Source organism: Silurus aristotelis, assembly GCF_946808225.1.
Source record: "Silurus aristotelis genome assembly, chromosome: 15".
Classification (NCBI taxonomy): domain Eukaryota; kingdom Metazoa; phylum Chordata; class Actinopteri; order Siluriformes; family Siluridae; genus Silurus; species Silurus aristotelis.
In genome coordinates, this window is record NC_139588.1 from 10,866,673 (window position 1) to 10,885,306 (window position 18,634).

Here is an 18,634-nt window from a genome sequence, read left to right on the forward strand (position 1 = left end):
TGAAGTACAAATACTTTGTTACTGTACTTAAGTAGATTTTTCTGGTATCAGTACTTTACTCCACTATTTATTTTTCAGACAACTTTTTACTTTTACTCATTACATTTTTACACAAATATCTGTACTTTCTACTTCTTACATTTTCAATATATATAAAGCCATATATGTGTGTGTATATATATATATATATATATATATATATATATATATACATATATATATATATACATATATATATATATATATATATATATATATATATATATATATATATATATATATATATATATATATATATATATATATATATATATATATGGCTGTCAAAATTAAAATTATTTTAAACGACACGAAATGTTTTCCTTTCTTTACTTAGATATAAAATAAATAAATTAACTCCAGATAAAAATATTTTTAATCAGTAAACTTTTGTTTTATTTCTGAGTCTCAAATCAAACACCAAAATCCGCCATGATTCCCACAATTAACCCTCTGGGTGGCGTTTTGTGGGTTTTTCCCTCATAATGGCAACACAAACTTAAATTACTGCCTTTATTGATCGTACAGATAAAAACAATACATCATTCAAATCTGTAACATGTCTATAATTATATATATATATATATATATATATATATATATATATATATATATATATATATATATATATATATATATATATATATATATATATAAACTGGGTACAGAAAGTATTCAGACCCCCTTAAATTTTTCACTCTTTGTTATATTGCAGCCATTTGCTAAAATCATTTAAGTTCATTCTTCTTCCTCATGAATGTACACACAGCTCCCCATATTGACAGAAAAACACAGAATTGTTGACATTGTTGCAGATTTATTAAAAAAGAAAAACTGAAATATCACATGGTCCTAAGTATTCAGACCCTTTGCTGTGACACTCATATATCTAACTCAGGTGCATTCAATTTCTTCTGATCATCCTTGAGATGGTTCTACACCTTCATTTGAGTCCAGCTGTGTTTGATTATTCTGATTGGACTTGATTAGGAAAGCCACACACCTGTCTATATAAGACCTTCCAGATCACAATGCATGTCAGAGCAAATGAGAATCATGATGTCAAAGGAACTGCCTGAAGAGCTCAGAGACAGAATTGTGGCAAGGCACAGATCTGGCCAAGGTTACAAAAAGATTTCTGCTGCACTTAAGGTTCCTAAGAGCACAGTGGCCTCCATAATCCTCAAATGGAAGACGTTTGGGACAACCAGAACCCTTCCTAGAGCTGGCCATCCGGCCAAACTGAGCTATCAGGGGAGAAGAGCCTTGGTGAGAGAGGTAAAGAAGAACCCAAAGATCACTGTGGCTGAGCTCCAGAGATGCAGTCAGGAGATGGGAGAAAGTTGTAGAAAGTCAACCATCACTGCAGCCCTCCACCAGTCGGGGCTTTATGGCAGAGTGGCCCGACGGAAGCCTCTCCTCAGTGTAAGACACATGAAAGCCCGCATGGAGTTTGCTAAAAAACACCTGAAGGACTCCAAGATGGTGAGAAATAAGATTCTCTGGTCTGATGAGACCAAAATAGAACTTTTTGGCCTTAATTCTAAGCGGTATGTGTGGAGAAAACCAGGCACTGCTCATCACCTGTCCAATACAGTCCCAACAGTGAAGCATGGTGGTGGCAGCATCATGCTGTGGGGGTGTTTTTCAGCTGCAGGGACAGGACGACTGGTTGCAATTGAGGGAAAGATGAATGCGGCCAAGTACAGGGATATCCTGGACAAAAACCTTCTCCAGAGTGCTCTGGACCTAAGACTGGGCCGAAGGTTTACCTTCCAACAAGACAATGACCCTAAGCACACAGCTAAAATAACAAAGGAGTGGCTTCACAACAACTCCATGACTGTTCTTGAATGGCCCAGCCAGAGCCCTGACTTAAACCCAATTGAGCATCTCTGGAGAGACCTAAGAATGGCTGTCCACCAACGTTTACCATCCAACCTGACAGAACTGGAGAGGACCTGCAAGGAGGAATGGCAGAGGATCCCCAAATCCAGGTATGAAAGACTTGTTGCATCTTTCCCAAAAAGACTCCTGGCTGTATTAGATCAAAAGCGGGCTTCTACTAAATACTGAGCAAAGGGTCTGAATACTTGGGACCATGTGATATTTCAGTTTTTCTTTTTTAATAAATCTGCAACAATGTCAACAATTCTGTGTTTTTCTGTCAGTATGGGGTGCTATGTGTACATTCATAAGGAAGAAGAATGAACCTAAATGATTTTAGCAAATGGCTGCAATATAACAAAGAGTGAAAAATTTAAGGGGGTCTGAATACTTTCCGTACCCACTGTATATATATATATATATATATATATATATATATATATATATATATATATATATATATATATATATATATATATATATATATATATATATATATATATATATATATATATATATATATATATATATATATATATATATATACATATATATATATATATATATATATATAAGCTTCCTGACTTGACTTGAAGAGGTGCATTTTCTCCGGTATCACCTCATTAACTGTCCGTGTGGAAACATAGCAAAGGCTCTAAATGATGTCCACACATCTCTGCACTGTTATAGCCTTTATATTTAATCACTGTACATATGCTTACATATATATCACATGCTGTACATATGATACATGTTTATCACCTCCAAGCTGCCAGTTTTGGGCACCTGAGCAAACCCTTAACTCACTACTGCTCATTTAGTAAATGAGATCATTAAGAGTCGCTCGGGATAAACACTTCCAACAGGAAGTGGCTATATCTCGCTATCTTTGTCTCTCTATTTTCTCTATGTAATTGTCCCTGTGTCTCTTTTAGTAAATGTCTCTGTCTCACTGTATATGTCTCTCTCTTGCTGTCTCTCTATTTGTTTCTCACTCTTTCTAAAGCTGTGTCTGTGTCTCTTTGTCTTTGTCTCTGTCTTTCCTGCTTATTTACATGTCTAACAAAGTTTTGAGTTTTGAAGTAATGCCATTAGTGATCTATGATGAAAGACTTCCCTGGTTCGATTCTTACCTCTAGTTTCATATTGAACATTATAAGAAGTTTTTAAAAACAGAACAATGAAAGATCATTAAAATTGGTTGCTGGCAAATCATGGTATATCAGTGGTGCAGGTGTTGGAGATGTGGTTCTTGTACCTGAGTCACTTCTCATAGACTTCGAGTTACTGAGAGAATGTACAGGAAGGAGAAGTTTTGACCCTCTACCATTATGATCCAAGAGAAAACACTGGTCGCCTAACTATAGAAAAGCCAAGAGTCCAATAAGCAAAGGCTTGTTTGCCTCTCCCTGTGTTGGTGTAATGGTCAGTGAAGTGGTCGCTGCTATCTGACTCACCCGGTTCGATTCCTACCCCTTACATTTCCTTTAAATTGTTTTAAAAAGTTTTTGAAAAGAACCAGAAAAGGTCCTAAAAATCCGGTTATTGCAGGAGATCCTGTGGCTCAATTGGAAGAGCTTTACCTCTAGGTTGAGAGGTTGCCGGTTCAATCCCCGGCCAGGGCTCAAAGTTAATAGTGTGGAAGGTTCCGGTGGCCGTAGTAAGGAAGGTGTCAGAAATGGCTGCGTGGAAGGTTGGATGTGGTTTCGGAGGGCGTATCCTGAAGCAGGGGGGCCAATATCTGGGCATCTGCCCCCCCGGTGTCTGAGTAGCTGAAAACAGGGGGTTATGAAGCAAAAACGTTCAAAAAAGTATCGACTTAGTTTTGCATATATAGGGAAAAATTCTGTCAAAAAACCTATCACCCTCACTTTTTCTGAGGCTGTGAAGCAGCAGGACTTCACAGCCTTTGTTTACAGTCAACTACCTCATTGCTCACCAGACACTACTTTCCACACAGCTTACCCAGTGTGGGGACAAGCCAGATTTAAACCAGCAACCTTTGAGCTCAGAGGCAAGGCTTTTATCACAAAGCCATCAAGTCCCACAACACACCTTCTTTTCTTTTTTTTTTTTTTTTTTTTTTTTTTTTTTTTTTTGGGGGGTTTATCGTTTGTTTCAGGCTTCAAAGCAAGAAATTCAGACCAGACAGAAACAGGGATTCGAACCCTGAACCCCACCAACAGCGAAATACCAGTCTTAACCCACTGAACCATTGGGAAGGACCTGCTGCGACAATTGTTTAGAGCAGGTCTATCTTTTCCATCAACACAAGAATGTAATGCTAAAGACAGACATAGGAAGCAAACCCATGACTTGACTAGCAGGAACAGAGCAGGATTCGAACCCTGAATCACACCATTAGCAAAGCACCAGCATTAACCCACTGAACTATCAGGAAGGACATGCTGGAAAGCTTGTTTAGAGCAGGTCTATCTTTCTTTTTAACCCATCAAAACAAGAATATGAAGATGTAGGAATCAGGAATTTAACCTACCTCATGACTAGCAGACAGAAAGCCAGGTTTGAACCCTGCCCAACAACATTAGCAAAGTACCAGCCTTAACCCACTAAGCCATCAGAAATCGTGAGAGCATGAGATCGTGACTGGCAGACAGAAAGCAGGATTCGAACACCGAACCCCACCAAAAGCAAAAAACCTGATTTAACCCACTGAACCATCAGGGAAGACAGGCCAGGAAGGTTCTTTAGAGCAGGTCTATCTACCTTTAAACCATCAACACAAGAATATAAAGCTAAAGAAAGCAGGAACATAACCTACATCGCAACTAGCAGGATTCAAACCCTGTGCCTCACCAGCAGCAAGGCACCAGCCTTAACCCACTCAACCATGGAAGAGATCAGACTTGGAAGCATGTTTAGATGAGGCACAAGCCTTAAACCACTGAGCGACCACTGCTAAAAAGCATGTGTGCTTTTTGGAGGGTTCATACTTTGTTTCATGCCAGCGCAGTAAGAAAGAAGGCATGTAGGACTGGCTTTAAAACCTTATCACGTGTGTACTTTTGCCACCTCTGCAGTACGAGTATTAAATAGGAATACAGAGTATGTGACAGATCAGTGATGTACATAAAGTGCGAGAGTGCACGGACGTGCAAATAACAGTATTGTGCATCAGGTACGATTAAGTGTTACTTTAAAACTTTGAACAATATACAGCAGCAGTAGTGTGTGTAACAAATACAGATGACGTGATGACTGACAGTTCTGATAATGCAGTACTTATAGATATAAAGGAGGGAATATAGCTAAGGTAAGTTATTAATGAGGGTGAAAGAGACTGTTCCTGTGTCTGGCAGTTTTGGTAAACAACGTGCGAAGGGTCAGTAGTGATTTTTCCTGCCCGGTTCCTGGTTCTTGTATGGTACAAGTCCTGGAGAGCGGGCAGGGGAGCACTAATGACTTTATGATGATACATGATACACACATCATATGGAACCTGTGGCTAAAGTCTTCCAGGCCTGGTCATTTTCTTCTCCTCCTTCTCATCAACATCAACATCATCATTATACGTCTACTTTTCTATTCCATACCACTGATTCTTCTCATCCTCTGTTCATTTAATTATTATTCTGAAGATGTTGGCTCATGTAAGGAAGCACAGGAACATCAACTGCTTTCAGACAAACTCACATAGATCTTGCATATACACTGAGAAGATATTGAGTCATCAAGCCTGAGGATTTATTGTTCTCTTAGTCATTGTTCTCTGACACTATTTACTTAGATACAAACACAGCATTAACAGACCGTGTTTTTATTATTGTTTTTCTTAAAACCAATCTAAACATTAAAGAATTGTTTCCATTTTTAAACTTGAAACAGAAATATTCCTGAAAACTATAAAGCCAAATGTTAATGGTCATCTGAAATGTTATCTCTGGTGTCGTCCCCAAACTGCTGGTGCAATATGTGCACTACATGCTGTAGCATTCCTGTTTACATTAAATGGAAATAAGGAGCGAAATCCTGTTCCAGCACAATACCTCATGTCTATGAAAATGTGGTTTGCCAGGGTTTGATTAGAGTAGCTAGAGTGTCCCACTCTAAACCGTACAGCATTTATTTGCTTGCGCCCTTAGACTTTTGTGCAGTATTATATGTGTAAAAACACAACTCCATCCGTCCAGATTTTTCCCACCATGACTATTTCTTTTTACTATCATGTGTATGTGAAGCTTAAACTACATAGAAATTGTAATTTAACTCTCATGCTCCTTTATATAAAATATGATTTGTAACACTGTTTTATCCATTTTAACTGCCAGTTTATCTTGGCAGTGTTCAAGCTCTCCTGATATTTTCTTATTTTCTTTATTTTTTCTTTATCCTGCCTTGGCTGTGCTGATGCTGGTGCTGGTATTTGACTGGATGTGCTCCAGCTCAGACATGTCAATCAAGACAGTTGCATAAACAGACAAAATACACAAAGATCACTAAGAGTAGTCTACAAATCCCTCAGGGACACTTTTAACACATACTTTTTTTTTTTTCTTTTTACAGAGAATGGAAAGGAAAGATCAGCACATCCTCAAAATCATATCCACAGTTCAGTGTGGCACTGCCAGTTTGGTAAAGGAGCAGTTTGTAGGGTTGTGTATATTCTGGGAAGGATAAAAACACTTTCTCTTTTACTCAAAATGAACCCTTGAAACTAAAAATGAGTAACACAGTCAAAAAAAAAAAACAAAGCTGCAGTTGGCAGGCTAAACATGAGTATTTTAGTTGTATTAAAACCAAGTATGAATAAATTCCAGATCATTACGTTCCTGACAGTAAAAGATAGAAAACATCATTAAAGATATTTGGCATTTGTGGATTTCTACTGTTTTTTTTTCTTTTTGTATTACTGTCAACATGGTTTAAGTGAAGATAAAAAGTAAAAGAGGGGAGATTTGGCTTATCTCATGCTCCAGTTGTATAAATTTCAGTTGAATTTATAATCTGTCTTCTCTTGATGTTCTCTTCCATAGTAACAGTACACTCAAGTAAAAAGTGCACAACTGAAACACTGTACAAATGTACTATATCATTAATACAATTACTATACTACCACATTTATTTACACACATTAGGTAAGAAAGATAAGGAAGAACAAAATAGAAAGTGACACAGCGTGTGAGGCAAAAAAGTCGGACAAATTTTTATGTTATTTGTGACTATACATAGTTGCAAAGAATGCCTACTGATTTTTGAAAATGCATGGTCTATTTACAGGCTAATTCATACTGAAAAGACTAGTAAAGAGTGTGAAGAGCTGTGCAAACCTCAAATTAATTATCATGTAACAATGATCATGTGTACCTTTTGCTTCAGCATTCTTCACCAGACACCAGAAAAGTTTCTTCAGAATCTTTTCTCAGAAAGGCAGACAGGAGCACAAATACATAATTTATTAAAACGCAAGAGACTGTACTGAGATTCATAGCAAAACAAATACGCGCACACACTTCTGTGTGGCTGACAATAAAGGCAGAATGCGTTTGTTCAAAGTACTGTAAAATTGTTGATCTGAATCCGTAGGTACACATTTGATAGTTAATACTGTATACTGCATTTGAACTAGCTGTAATTTTTCTATGAGCGTCTAAACTACACTGACGCCACAGCCTAGCTATGACACACATTCAGTATTTGATTCATCACAATGCAGACAGAGAATGCAATATGAGGAGTCTGAGCAAAAGAAAAACATTCGGTTAGAAACAAAGATAAAAAGGTTTTCTTTAAGAAAAGTACAAGATGTGTGTGTGCTAATGTGTGAAAATGAGCGATGACTCTACCTGCTTTCTGCTTGCACATCTTGCAAATCGACAGTTTTGCACCTTTATTTAATCGTGGAGATCTTGCTGACCTGAGACAGGATGTAACAAGTAGATTAACATGGAGAAATGGGTGAAATGATCAGATTTAGTGCTTGATATTTGTGACAGGAGTTCTGCCTCACTTAAATAAGCAGAAACTGCTGACATGCTATTATATGATTTATATATTCATTCACTTCCAGCCTATGCTCATTCTATTTTGGATAAAACAAACTGATTTATGTCACTGTGAATTTGTTGCTAATATGAAACAGACAGCAGATACTGCTGCACAGAAAAGAAGGCTGACTGATAACTATGCAAAGTTCTTCTACAATAAACTCTCATACCCTTCTATCACAAATCACTCCTGTCACTTTTCTCCACACACTCCACTCTTCCTGCACTCTTTTCCTCACTACTCTAACACACTCTCCATTACTTTGCACTGTTGACTCCAGGTACCTAAACTCATCTACCTTCACCACGTCTTTTCCTTGCACCAACTCCACTGCCCTCCCTCTCATTTGCACACATGTCGTTTGTCTTACTTCTATGACTTTTATTCCCCTTCTTTCCAAAGCGTACCTCTAGCTCTCCAGGCTCTTCTCAACCTGCACCCTACTCTCACCACAAATCACAATATCATCCGCAAACATCATAGTCCACGGAGACTCCTGTCTGATCTCGTCTGTCAATCTGTCCATCACCACTGCAAACAGGAAAGGGCTCAGAGCCAATCCTTGATGCAGTCCAACCTCCACCTTAAACCAGTCTGTCGTTCCTACTGCACACTATATATAGATACTGTTAATCTTAGTTTCATTCTTTGTGTAGATGCTGGTAAATATTATTCCACTTTGGATTAGAAGTCATCATAATTTTGACCCCACCGTAATTTGTTATTAGTTGCTAAATCATTAAAGGTGAATCAACATAGAACATACAACTTCTATCATAGCACTTTATAAGTTAGGAAAGTTAGAAAAGCATTCATTAATGAGCTATTTTGAAAAGTTACCAACGTTATTCATTGCAGAAAGTGAAACAAATCTTCAAACTATTTCACACTATTACATAATTTACCCTAATACTATTTTTCTCTCTAACAAACTATTCAGAAGCATCCCAATCCTTGCATCATTTATGTATTAAATGTGCACTCAAACACACATATAGACACAAATTACTGTAGGTGGTCCATCTCCACACATCACTGCTTTTTTTTCCAGTGCAGGGTCATTTTAATTGTCTCTTTTTGCTACTTCTTTATAGCTTGCCAACCCCACATTAGAGAGTAGGACATCACACCTGTAGTATCTGAGTCTCCAATTACAGCCTCCTCTGCCTTTCAGAGAACAGTGTGCTTATTATTGCTCCTGCTGTCCTCTAATGCACATTGGGACATTGTAGCTGCTTTACCCACATCATCATTTAATTAGACTACATTACAACAGTTACAAGCTGACAGACCTAACCTCCAGCCCTGTTAGACACAGCTGAACAAATGATCCTAGTCCAGTAATGCATTCAGATTTGTATTTACAAGGTTTATATAATCCACAATCACATGACAACACATATATTTGTTCAGGCGAACAGCCTTATCTGTGGGTATAGCTGGAGACATATATAACCATAATCATATCTGATAATGTGCTGTAATTCAACAGTATTGGGTAACTATACAACTAATAATGGATAATTATAACAGATTTGTGTGTGCTTTATTGGCATAACATGCGGAATAAATTTATAGAAATATACAATATTTTGATTATACATTCAGCTAATATTAAAATATGTTTATCTAAAAGGAAAAATCTGATAACATTAATGCAGTCCATCTGAAAATAGTTGAATATCTGGTGTAAAAAACAAAAACAAAAAAACTAAAAAATTTTACCAATAATTTACAGTGCCTGTGAAAATTTTTAAAACTTTATATTTTCTATATTATCATTTAAAAAAAAAATTATAATTTTGATTATGTACAACAATCTATGTCATTGAATGGTACAAACATTTAGTGATATACTGTAAATGTACAGATGCTTCATTTTCATTAAAAAATTCTCCCTTAACCTGAATAACCAGCTTTACACAGTCTAGGCATCTGGAAAATTAGTATCTTTAAACATTCAGCTGCAATACTTTGCCATGCCTCTTGTAAAACTTGCCAAATTTGTTTTTCATTAGTTGGATATTTCTTTCTCGCCTTGTGATCCAGTTCATCCCACAGCAGTTTAATCAAATTTAGGTGCAGTGACTGGGCAGACCATTCCATGACAGGTAAAACTCCATCTAACACTTACAGAGCTTGAACGGGTCATTGTATTATTGTGTTGTAAATTTGGTTTCAATTACCCGCAGTCCAGATGGAATTGCAAGCTGTTTCTTGTATGGAATAGTAGCCATGTAGGTGTAATATTCCTTATACTCTGACTAAGTCTCCAACCTTCCCTGTTTCAAAACAACCCCAAACCATTAAGCTTACACCTCTATGTTTGACTGTGGGTGTGAGGCAGTCTACAAACATCTTTTCTCCTGTTCATCTGTCTTTCGCTAGATCTAGAAATGTCCGATTTGGACTCATCTGTCTACAGAATTTTACCACATAATAACTGTCCAATTATGGTGTGTTTTTAGTTTACTGAATGTAAACAAAAGGAAGATGCATGTGTTTTAAAAACAATAAAAGACTAAGCGGTGTCAAACTTTTTACAGACACTCTACTTTGACGTGCCTAAGAGAAAATGAGTGTATTTTACTTTAACACTGTAGACTTTTTAGCAGAGGTAGGAAGTGATGAAGCACAAATTCTTCGTTACTGTACTTAAGTAGATTTTTCTGGTATCAGTACGTTACTTCAATATTTATTTTTCAGACAACTTTTTACTTTCACTCATCACATTTTTACACAAATATCTGTACTTTTTACTTCTTACATTTTTAAAACTGACTCGTTACTTTAGTTTTAATCTATTTGGTGACATGATCAATATTTTTCCTCTCATTTCATGCTGTTTTCAGTCTGTCAACTTTTTTCCTGTCATTGTGCAGCATTTTCAATCTACCACAGGTGTATCATTTCCTGGCTCTCACACATCACAGTAGTAGAGTAGTTTATAAAGCTCACAATGAGCTCAGCAGAAGGCAACAAGTAGTCTGGGTAATGTGGATGAGACAGAGGGAGTCAGTGATTAAAACTTCTGAGAACAGAAACATTCCTGATCACCTGATCATCATCTTTTCTATGTTTGTGTTCTATATGGTATTTGTTCAGTCTGGATACATTCATTAGGTAACAAAATTTGAAATTCTTTTGTATTAATATATAAATATGATGTGAGGTGCAGTTACCAGTGTGACACTAAAACAGGTAGTAGTTAATGGATACTTTTTACTTAAATAGGTCAGAGCCCAAACTTCTTTACTTGAGTGAAAAAGTGTAGTCAGTACTTCAACTTTTACCAGAGTCTTTTAAAACATGAGTATTGTACTTCTACATGAGAAGGGATGTGTGTACTTTTGTAATCTCTGCCTTTTACAATTTGAAGACTACTTTCCAAACCTTTTTTGGCACCTGCCTGCAAAGTTCACATCTGCTAAGATGCCTGTTTATCAAATTAAGCACTAAATTCTATCAGTCTGCCTAAAGATGGCTAAACTTTTTGCTAGCTGTTATTTTCTTACATCAGTTGATCAGATTTCTGCTATAACAAAATGGACATAGGCCAAAATTCTCAAAGTTATCAAAATGTCTCACACTAATTGTCATTACATCAGCAAAAGAAGTGAAACTGTATAAATTAATATTAAGACATAATATAAATAATAGCCAGACAATAACAGAACAGAACTGAATGAATGATTTTCTATTGATGTTATAATGAACAGAGATCAGTTGAGAGTGTAACCACTGTGTGCAAACTTTACCACAGGTGATGAGAGAGATTGATGTAGATTATGCAGATAATGAAAATGAGAACTCATTTACAATTATTCATTATTTAAAATTTGCCAATCTAATAATCAGATTAACTTGTAAATTGAGATTTGGATGCAGAGACCTTCAGTAAAATTATACTGGAATCTTTAAGTGAACATTTTCTCCCTTCTTACATCTGGGGGTAGCCAGATGTTGAAACGCTAACATTTTATGGAACACGTTTCTCGGACAGTATGAAAGGTTTCACAAGCCACTACATATATAAGGAAAAAATATCCTGTCTACTGCTCAAGACTTACTGCTTTTATCCAGAACTGCAATGGCAAAACAGCACCAGATGGGGGGAGTAACTTCATTTAGATTCACAGTTTTAAACAGACAGTAATCCATTATACAATATTGCAGAAATACAGGATTTTGCACACTATTCTAAAAATAGGTTGAATTTTGGGTTAAGGTACACTGCACAAAAAGACACAGCACTTGTGTCATGATGTTGGATTGAATTTCATGACTTTTGTTCCAGATCTCTGTAATGCTTTTTTCAGTTCCAAGATTGTCCAGTCATGTCACTCTGTGAAATATACAGATATACAGAATCAGTGTAGAGAAAATAAACACACCATGAAAAAGGATCTTGAATTTGAAGTAGCTAAACCACATTTGGAAAAGCAGAACTAGTATATGACTAATCTTAATTTCCAAGATTTTCTTGGCTGCTAAGACTTTTAACACTTTAAACATTGAGTGGCTGGCCTATGTGCACTCTGTGATGCAAACCCCCTTCGTTTGTTTTGTTCTCACTTCTTATGACGCAAATCTTCCCTGAATTCTGCTAAAAAAAAATATAAAAAAATTACTGCAATGTGCTAAATGCCAGAATTAAGTCAAGTTCTTTCCAAGTGCTTTCTAATCACAAGATTTAAATATCATGTGATGATCTGGAATGCAGCCTAAAAGTAACTCTTTTATCCCTCAAAGCAGTGAAATATTTTTCTCATGAACAATGAACTAATATTCCATTACAAACCATTTAGGACAGCATGACAGCATTTCAACAAGGATTCAAAACTTTTGTGGGCTCAGGGTGACGCTGCACCGTATTAACTCCTTAATATTAAAAAAATAGTAACAGGCTTTTACAGTACTTTTTTTTTTTTTAAACCTCTCAAGTTTCAACACATTTTCAAAGTGGTATAATTGTCTGTTGACATCATTAGTGACTATGTTATGTACATAAAGCAAAGTAAAACTATAAAAGCAGTTTACTGAGAACAAACCTGAAGACTTGAAGCTCCATAATTACTTTAAAAGTAAGATCATCAACATCATAGATTGAAGTTTCAAACTGTGTCTTAATTATTGCTATTTCTACATCAGAGACACAGGCTATCTTTAATAAAAGGTTTCATATGAATAATTAAACAGTCTATTTTTAATGATTAAGAATAAGAATTTTTTGTTAATTCAGGTCCTTTGGTCGTATTGTAGAACTTGGTTTTAGTATTTTTCAGGTTTAATATGAAAAAAAAAGAGTATGTTCAATTTGTATGAAGTATATTATAATCAAATTAATTGACTAATTAATTGAAGGGGGGGCGGCACAAATAATACACAAAGCTGTATAAACTATAATTCTGTATACACAATTAAACAATATAGTTTAAATACAACATTGTTCCCAGTTGACTATTTAATTAACTCTCACAAAGAAATGTTAAAGCAATTAATGTGGACAGAAAACTCTACTGCAAATAAATACATGGAAATATTTTTTATATAGACAAATATATCCACTATTTTCTATTACAAAGCAAATATAATTTTCATTAAACCTATTTCATGCTATTTAACTGTTGAACTCTGATGAGTTTTTTCTTTTTTTTTTCTTCTTTTTTCTTCAAAGAAGCAACACTATCTGCCTGCAGAAAAAGACTATTTTAAGACTGAAGAAACCAAATAGCTTAAATTAGTTTAATTATTTTATATTTGTTGTATTGTAATCTAATCAAAAGAAATACTATATTAATTCGACTATATTCAAGATGTTTACACTTGCTAACATAGACAGGGATGTATATACATTATTGATCCAAATAAATACAAACTGATCTACTTAAATACCCAAACAGTAGAGCCACTTATGGTTTTGGAAACCGTGATATTCAACAATGATCTACTTGTATGACATGTCAGCTTATTTAGAAACATAAATATAATGTCTCATCTATTCTTTTCTTGTTTGTTTTTTTTCTATTTTAGCACTATAGTGTAAATACTGTCTTCCCCAACACTTTGTCTCCTGGTGTGAGCAGTGCAAAAAGAAAGGCTTCAGGTCAGCATGGCAGTATTTGCCACCCATTCAAACAAAGATTCACCTTCATTTTCTCTGACCACTGGATTATCCAACACCTCATATCTCTCATTCACTCTCCCTCCTCTCTCATGATCTTTTATGTCTGCTCCTATTCAGCCAGTGCTCAGTGGGGTCTCTCCCACAGCTCTCAGCATTGCTCCCTGACCTTTCCTGGGCTGTCTGTTTGCTCTCTCCTGGGAAGAAGGCACGGGCATCCGTTAAAGCGCTGCGACTGCTCTTTTACAAACCGCATCTACCTCTCTCTGTTTTTCCAATTAAAGCACATTAAACTTTCAACTGAATTGACCTTTTTAAAAATGAAGGAGAGTAAAAGCATTGATCCACTTTCATCCAATGACAACTTCCACTTCACTGGCTGAAAAAGAAAGGTGGCACGCGGTGATCATGGCTTCCTGTCATCCACTGGTTTGATTTGAACTGTTTGAACAGTTGAACAGCTTGATGAAACACAAGACAAAAAAAACTGTACGGTACTATTCACCTTAATGAAAAATTAGAATGAATAATTTTTTCGTCCTCCTGTGAATAATATAAATTGAACCCTAGTTTTCTTTTAACATTCAAATGACTTATGGTAGTTATGGAAATAAAACAATGTTTAGAAAAATTTTACTTAATTTATCACACTGATTCTGTGAGAACAATGCATTCCAGCATAGTGCTAAGAAATAGACAGACAAGACTGATATTTCCTCAGTGTAATTAGGTTGCTTAAACATGTGCCAGAATGCAGAGAAAATACTGCTAGTAATTTAGTTCAGACTGAGGGTCCTAAGTTTAGACTGCAGCCAGTGTGCTCTGCACTGCCTCATTTTTTCCCTTCTCGTATACACATTCTCTATCTTTAGCATAAGGTAATAAAAAAAAACTGCACTGAGTGACATAGTATGTTTTAGGTTTGCAGGTAATACAAGATCTCCATGTTCCCTGCATAAACCCTGACAGTCACACAGTGACATATTGTTATTTCATCAGCTCAGTGCCTGCTGACATCTAGAAAGGTCAATAAGGTAGTATCTTCTTAGTAAAGCTTCTTGATGAGTTTGACTTTTTTTTTTCTTTCTCTGCAGGGTTCAATATCTAAATCTAGCAGTTACATTTTAAAATAATGTAATGCTAAGATTTTAAAGTATCTCAGCATATCTGTCATGATCCAGCTTAGTAACCTGAAACAAAAAAAAAAAACCCACCCCAGCCAGACAATGCTCTTAGAGTACAAGGCCCCTTGGGAATTTGAACTTCCCCTTTCAGTCCAAAAGTCACCACTTTACTAAACAAGCATGAAATCCAGATTCTTTTTACATTGTTGTACTAATTTTTGATTCCCATTTGGTTCAACATTTTGCATAATGGTATTCTAAGATCCTGACCCAGTTTGCTAGCATGAGGATGTGCTCTTGGCTTGAGACTACAAAGCACTCCAGTAAGTCATTCTGCAAAAGCCCATATACTAAATGTTGCAAATGTAAATGCATTTTTAAACAATATATGCATTTGTACTTAAAATGCCTGACTGTGTTCTCCACATAAATAATGAAAGTGCATGGTATTATTCTGTTCTACCAGGACAAAAATATATAAAAAAAAAAAAAACTTGTGCTCGAGGCCCCTCACTAATTCCTGTGGCAGGTGGACATTTACTGCAGGAAGTTTTGTAGATATTCCACTACTGGCTGGCACTTGCTGTTGCCAGGGAAACCAGTCAGCATGCATGGTTCCATGAAGAAGGCAACACCAAGGAATCAGAGGTTATAGATTAATTAACACTCTTGTTTTTGGCCGTATATTTACTTTGTGTGTTTTGCAGAGAATTCTTTATATATAATAGAGAATTGAATTTGCAGTATATATATTGCAATTCTCTAAAATACAGAATTAAAGTATATTAAAAGCATAACGTTTTACAATAAATCCTTTGACAATTTAGCAATGCACGAAAATGGTGCAAAAACAAACTCACGAAGTCGTAGGCTATTATTGCTTTGTTCTGCTCAAATGCTACACATTTGGTATTTAGGGCAATAAAAAAGGCACAGCAATAAACTTCTCTCACTTCTAGTTTTAACAGTTTGATCAGTAAAAATTGATTAAGCATTTAGGAAACTAAAAGCTTGTTTTCATAAACAACAAACAAAGCGAAGTTTGTATATACGTTGGCTATGTCTACTATCCCAGTTTATATCACAAAATAAAATAGATCATTAACCATTAATATTGTGCTGCGCAGCTCTGAGTCAAAATGTTTTGTGGCCATTATAATCAATTCTTTGACTCATTCTCTTGGTATAATCAGAAAGATCTTAAATCTTAAATTAATAATACACATGGTTTCACTGCAGCCTTTTAAAGGACAGTAGGAATAATGCAGAAGCATCCTATTAACTAATCCTAACCTTGTAATCTTAATTTTTTATCAGGCTACAAGGAAATGAAGCATAAAAAAAATATATATATATATATATATATATCTTTTTAGTCTTTAAGAAATTTGCAAGTAAGGTTCATTATCAGCATATTAAAAGTAGACAAGAGGTTCATATAAAGCATGTAGGAGGTCTTAAATGCTGTACAGTTGCAATAGAATTTTTTAAGAAAAGAATAGATTATTATTTGTAGCTATTTACAATAAACAGCGGTATTTAAATAGTGATGATCAGTGTTGGGCAGTAACGCGTTACTAGTAACTAGTAACGCGTTACTTTTGACAGTAACTAATACTATAACGCCTTACTTTTTTAAATAAGGATCTCCATTACCGTTACCATATGGTGCGTTACCCGTTACTTTTTTAAATGAATGAAGTTTGGCTGAGTGTAGCCTACAGTCTGACTTGTTTACAGCAGCGACGCATTGTAGGATTGGAGGATGAACCATTGTAAACACAAAGAAGACGAACTGTGGGCGTGTTTCCGTTTATTCAGGTCTGTGCGGCAGTAATGAGACGAGTTTCTTAAAGTGGAAATATGCTCATTATTTCACTTTAGTTGAGTATAAAGACAAAAACTTTTTAGCCAAATGTAAGCTGTGTCTTTCCGGTTCGATAGTCGTATATACTGCGATAGCAGCACCTCCAGAAACTCCACGCCTCGATGAAGCTAGAAGCTAGATGCTAACCCGGTGTTCTGTTCTACATTGTTGATAGTTTTCATACTTAAGCTGTGAAAGGAACTTTTTTAAGAGCTCAACACAACAGCTTTTATGATGCAGAAGCCACTTTAGTTTTTGATTGTGAATATATCATTCAGCTTTTTTTGTTATTTATTTTAGAAATCCTTGTGACATATTCAGTTTGTGCTGGTCTGATTGAAATAAAATAAAAAATACTGTTTAAATACTGTGTTTAAAAATTACTTTGTGTTTAAGTCAGTTTTGTGTTTGTATAGACCATAACGCATAAAAGGGCATTAATGGGAACATTAAAGAAGGTTTTTTAAAAAAAGTAACAAAAAAGTTACTTTTAACAGTAACGCATTACTTTTTGGTGTAAGTAATCAACAAAGTAACTGAGTTACTTTTTGAATGAAGTAACGAGTAACTGTTACTAGTTACTATTTTTTTAGTAACTAGCACAACACTGGTGATGATAACAGAAAACACAAAGTCAGCAGTTAACATAGTTAGTTGATAGACTTAAAAGGTTATTTGCACATTTTGTACAGACAAAATGTCTTGTTCTTTGCCAATTCAGAGGTACCAGCCAGTGCTCCCCTATCATACAACAGACACAAGGTAGGGAAAAAGAAAGTCAATGTATACTTCCAGAGGTGGGAAGTAATGAAGGACAAATACTTTGTTACTGTACTTAAGTAAATTTTTTTGGTATCAATACTTATTTCTGTATATGTGTTTTTGTAAATATATATATATATATATATATATATATATATATATATATATATATATATATATATATATATATATATATATACGCACACAAACATACAGAAATATAGGACAGATGTGAAAAAAGAAAGTATGCCTGGGAAAAAAAACAATACATACAAAGTAGATAAACAAACAAACAAACAAACAAACAAATAAAGCCAAGCGCCAGTCACAATTAAATTACCAAATATAAATTGAACCACTGGTGCATCATTTCCTGGCTCTCACACACCACAGACAAAGGCATTCCTGATCACCATCTTTTCTTTGCTTGTGTTTAATATGGTGGATGTTTAGCCTGGATACATACATTAGATAACACAATCTAAAATTAGTTTTGTATTAATTTATTAATTAGGGCTGCCAAAATTAACGCGTTAACGCAAATTTATTTTAACGGCACTAGTTTCATTAACGCGTGATTAATGCATTCTGTTTGATCATTTTTATTAAATAAATAAATGAAATCAAAGAGGCGAAATTACACCTTCAGCACAATACACGTTTATTCACGACGTATTTTCTTTATTTAGATTTTAAAAAAACTAAATATTTTTTACAATTTAAACAGTAAACATTTGTTTTACTGACGCGGCAAGTCTCAAATCAGCACCAAAATCTTTTGCAATTTTTTCCTCATAACGCCGAAACAAACTTTAATTACTCTGT

At 35.3% G+C, this 18,634-nt stretch overlaps 1 protein-coding gene across 1 annotated transcript in view; it reads right to left on the reverse strand.

Moving 5' to 3' along the window:
* Positions 1–6,751: 6,751 nt before the first annotated feature.
* Positions 6,752–18,634, reverse strand: part of kcnh5a (potassium voltage-gated channel, subfamily H (eag-related), member 5a) — a 121,602-nt gene continuing 109,719 nt past the window's right edge. The window contains exon 12 of the mRNA XM_083561935.1: positions 6,752–7,801. Coding sequence (XP_083418061.1) covers positions 7,775–7,801 — 27 coding nt within the window. The 3' untranslated portion in view covers positions 6,752–7,774. The remainder of the gene's footprint in view (positions 7,802–18,634) is intronic.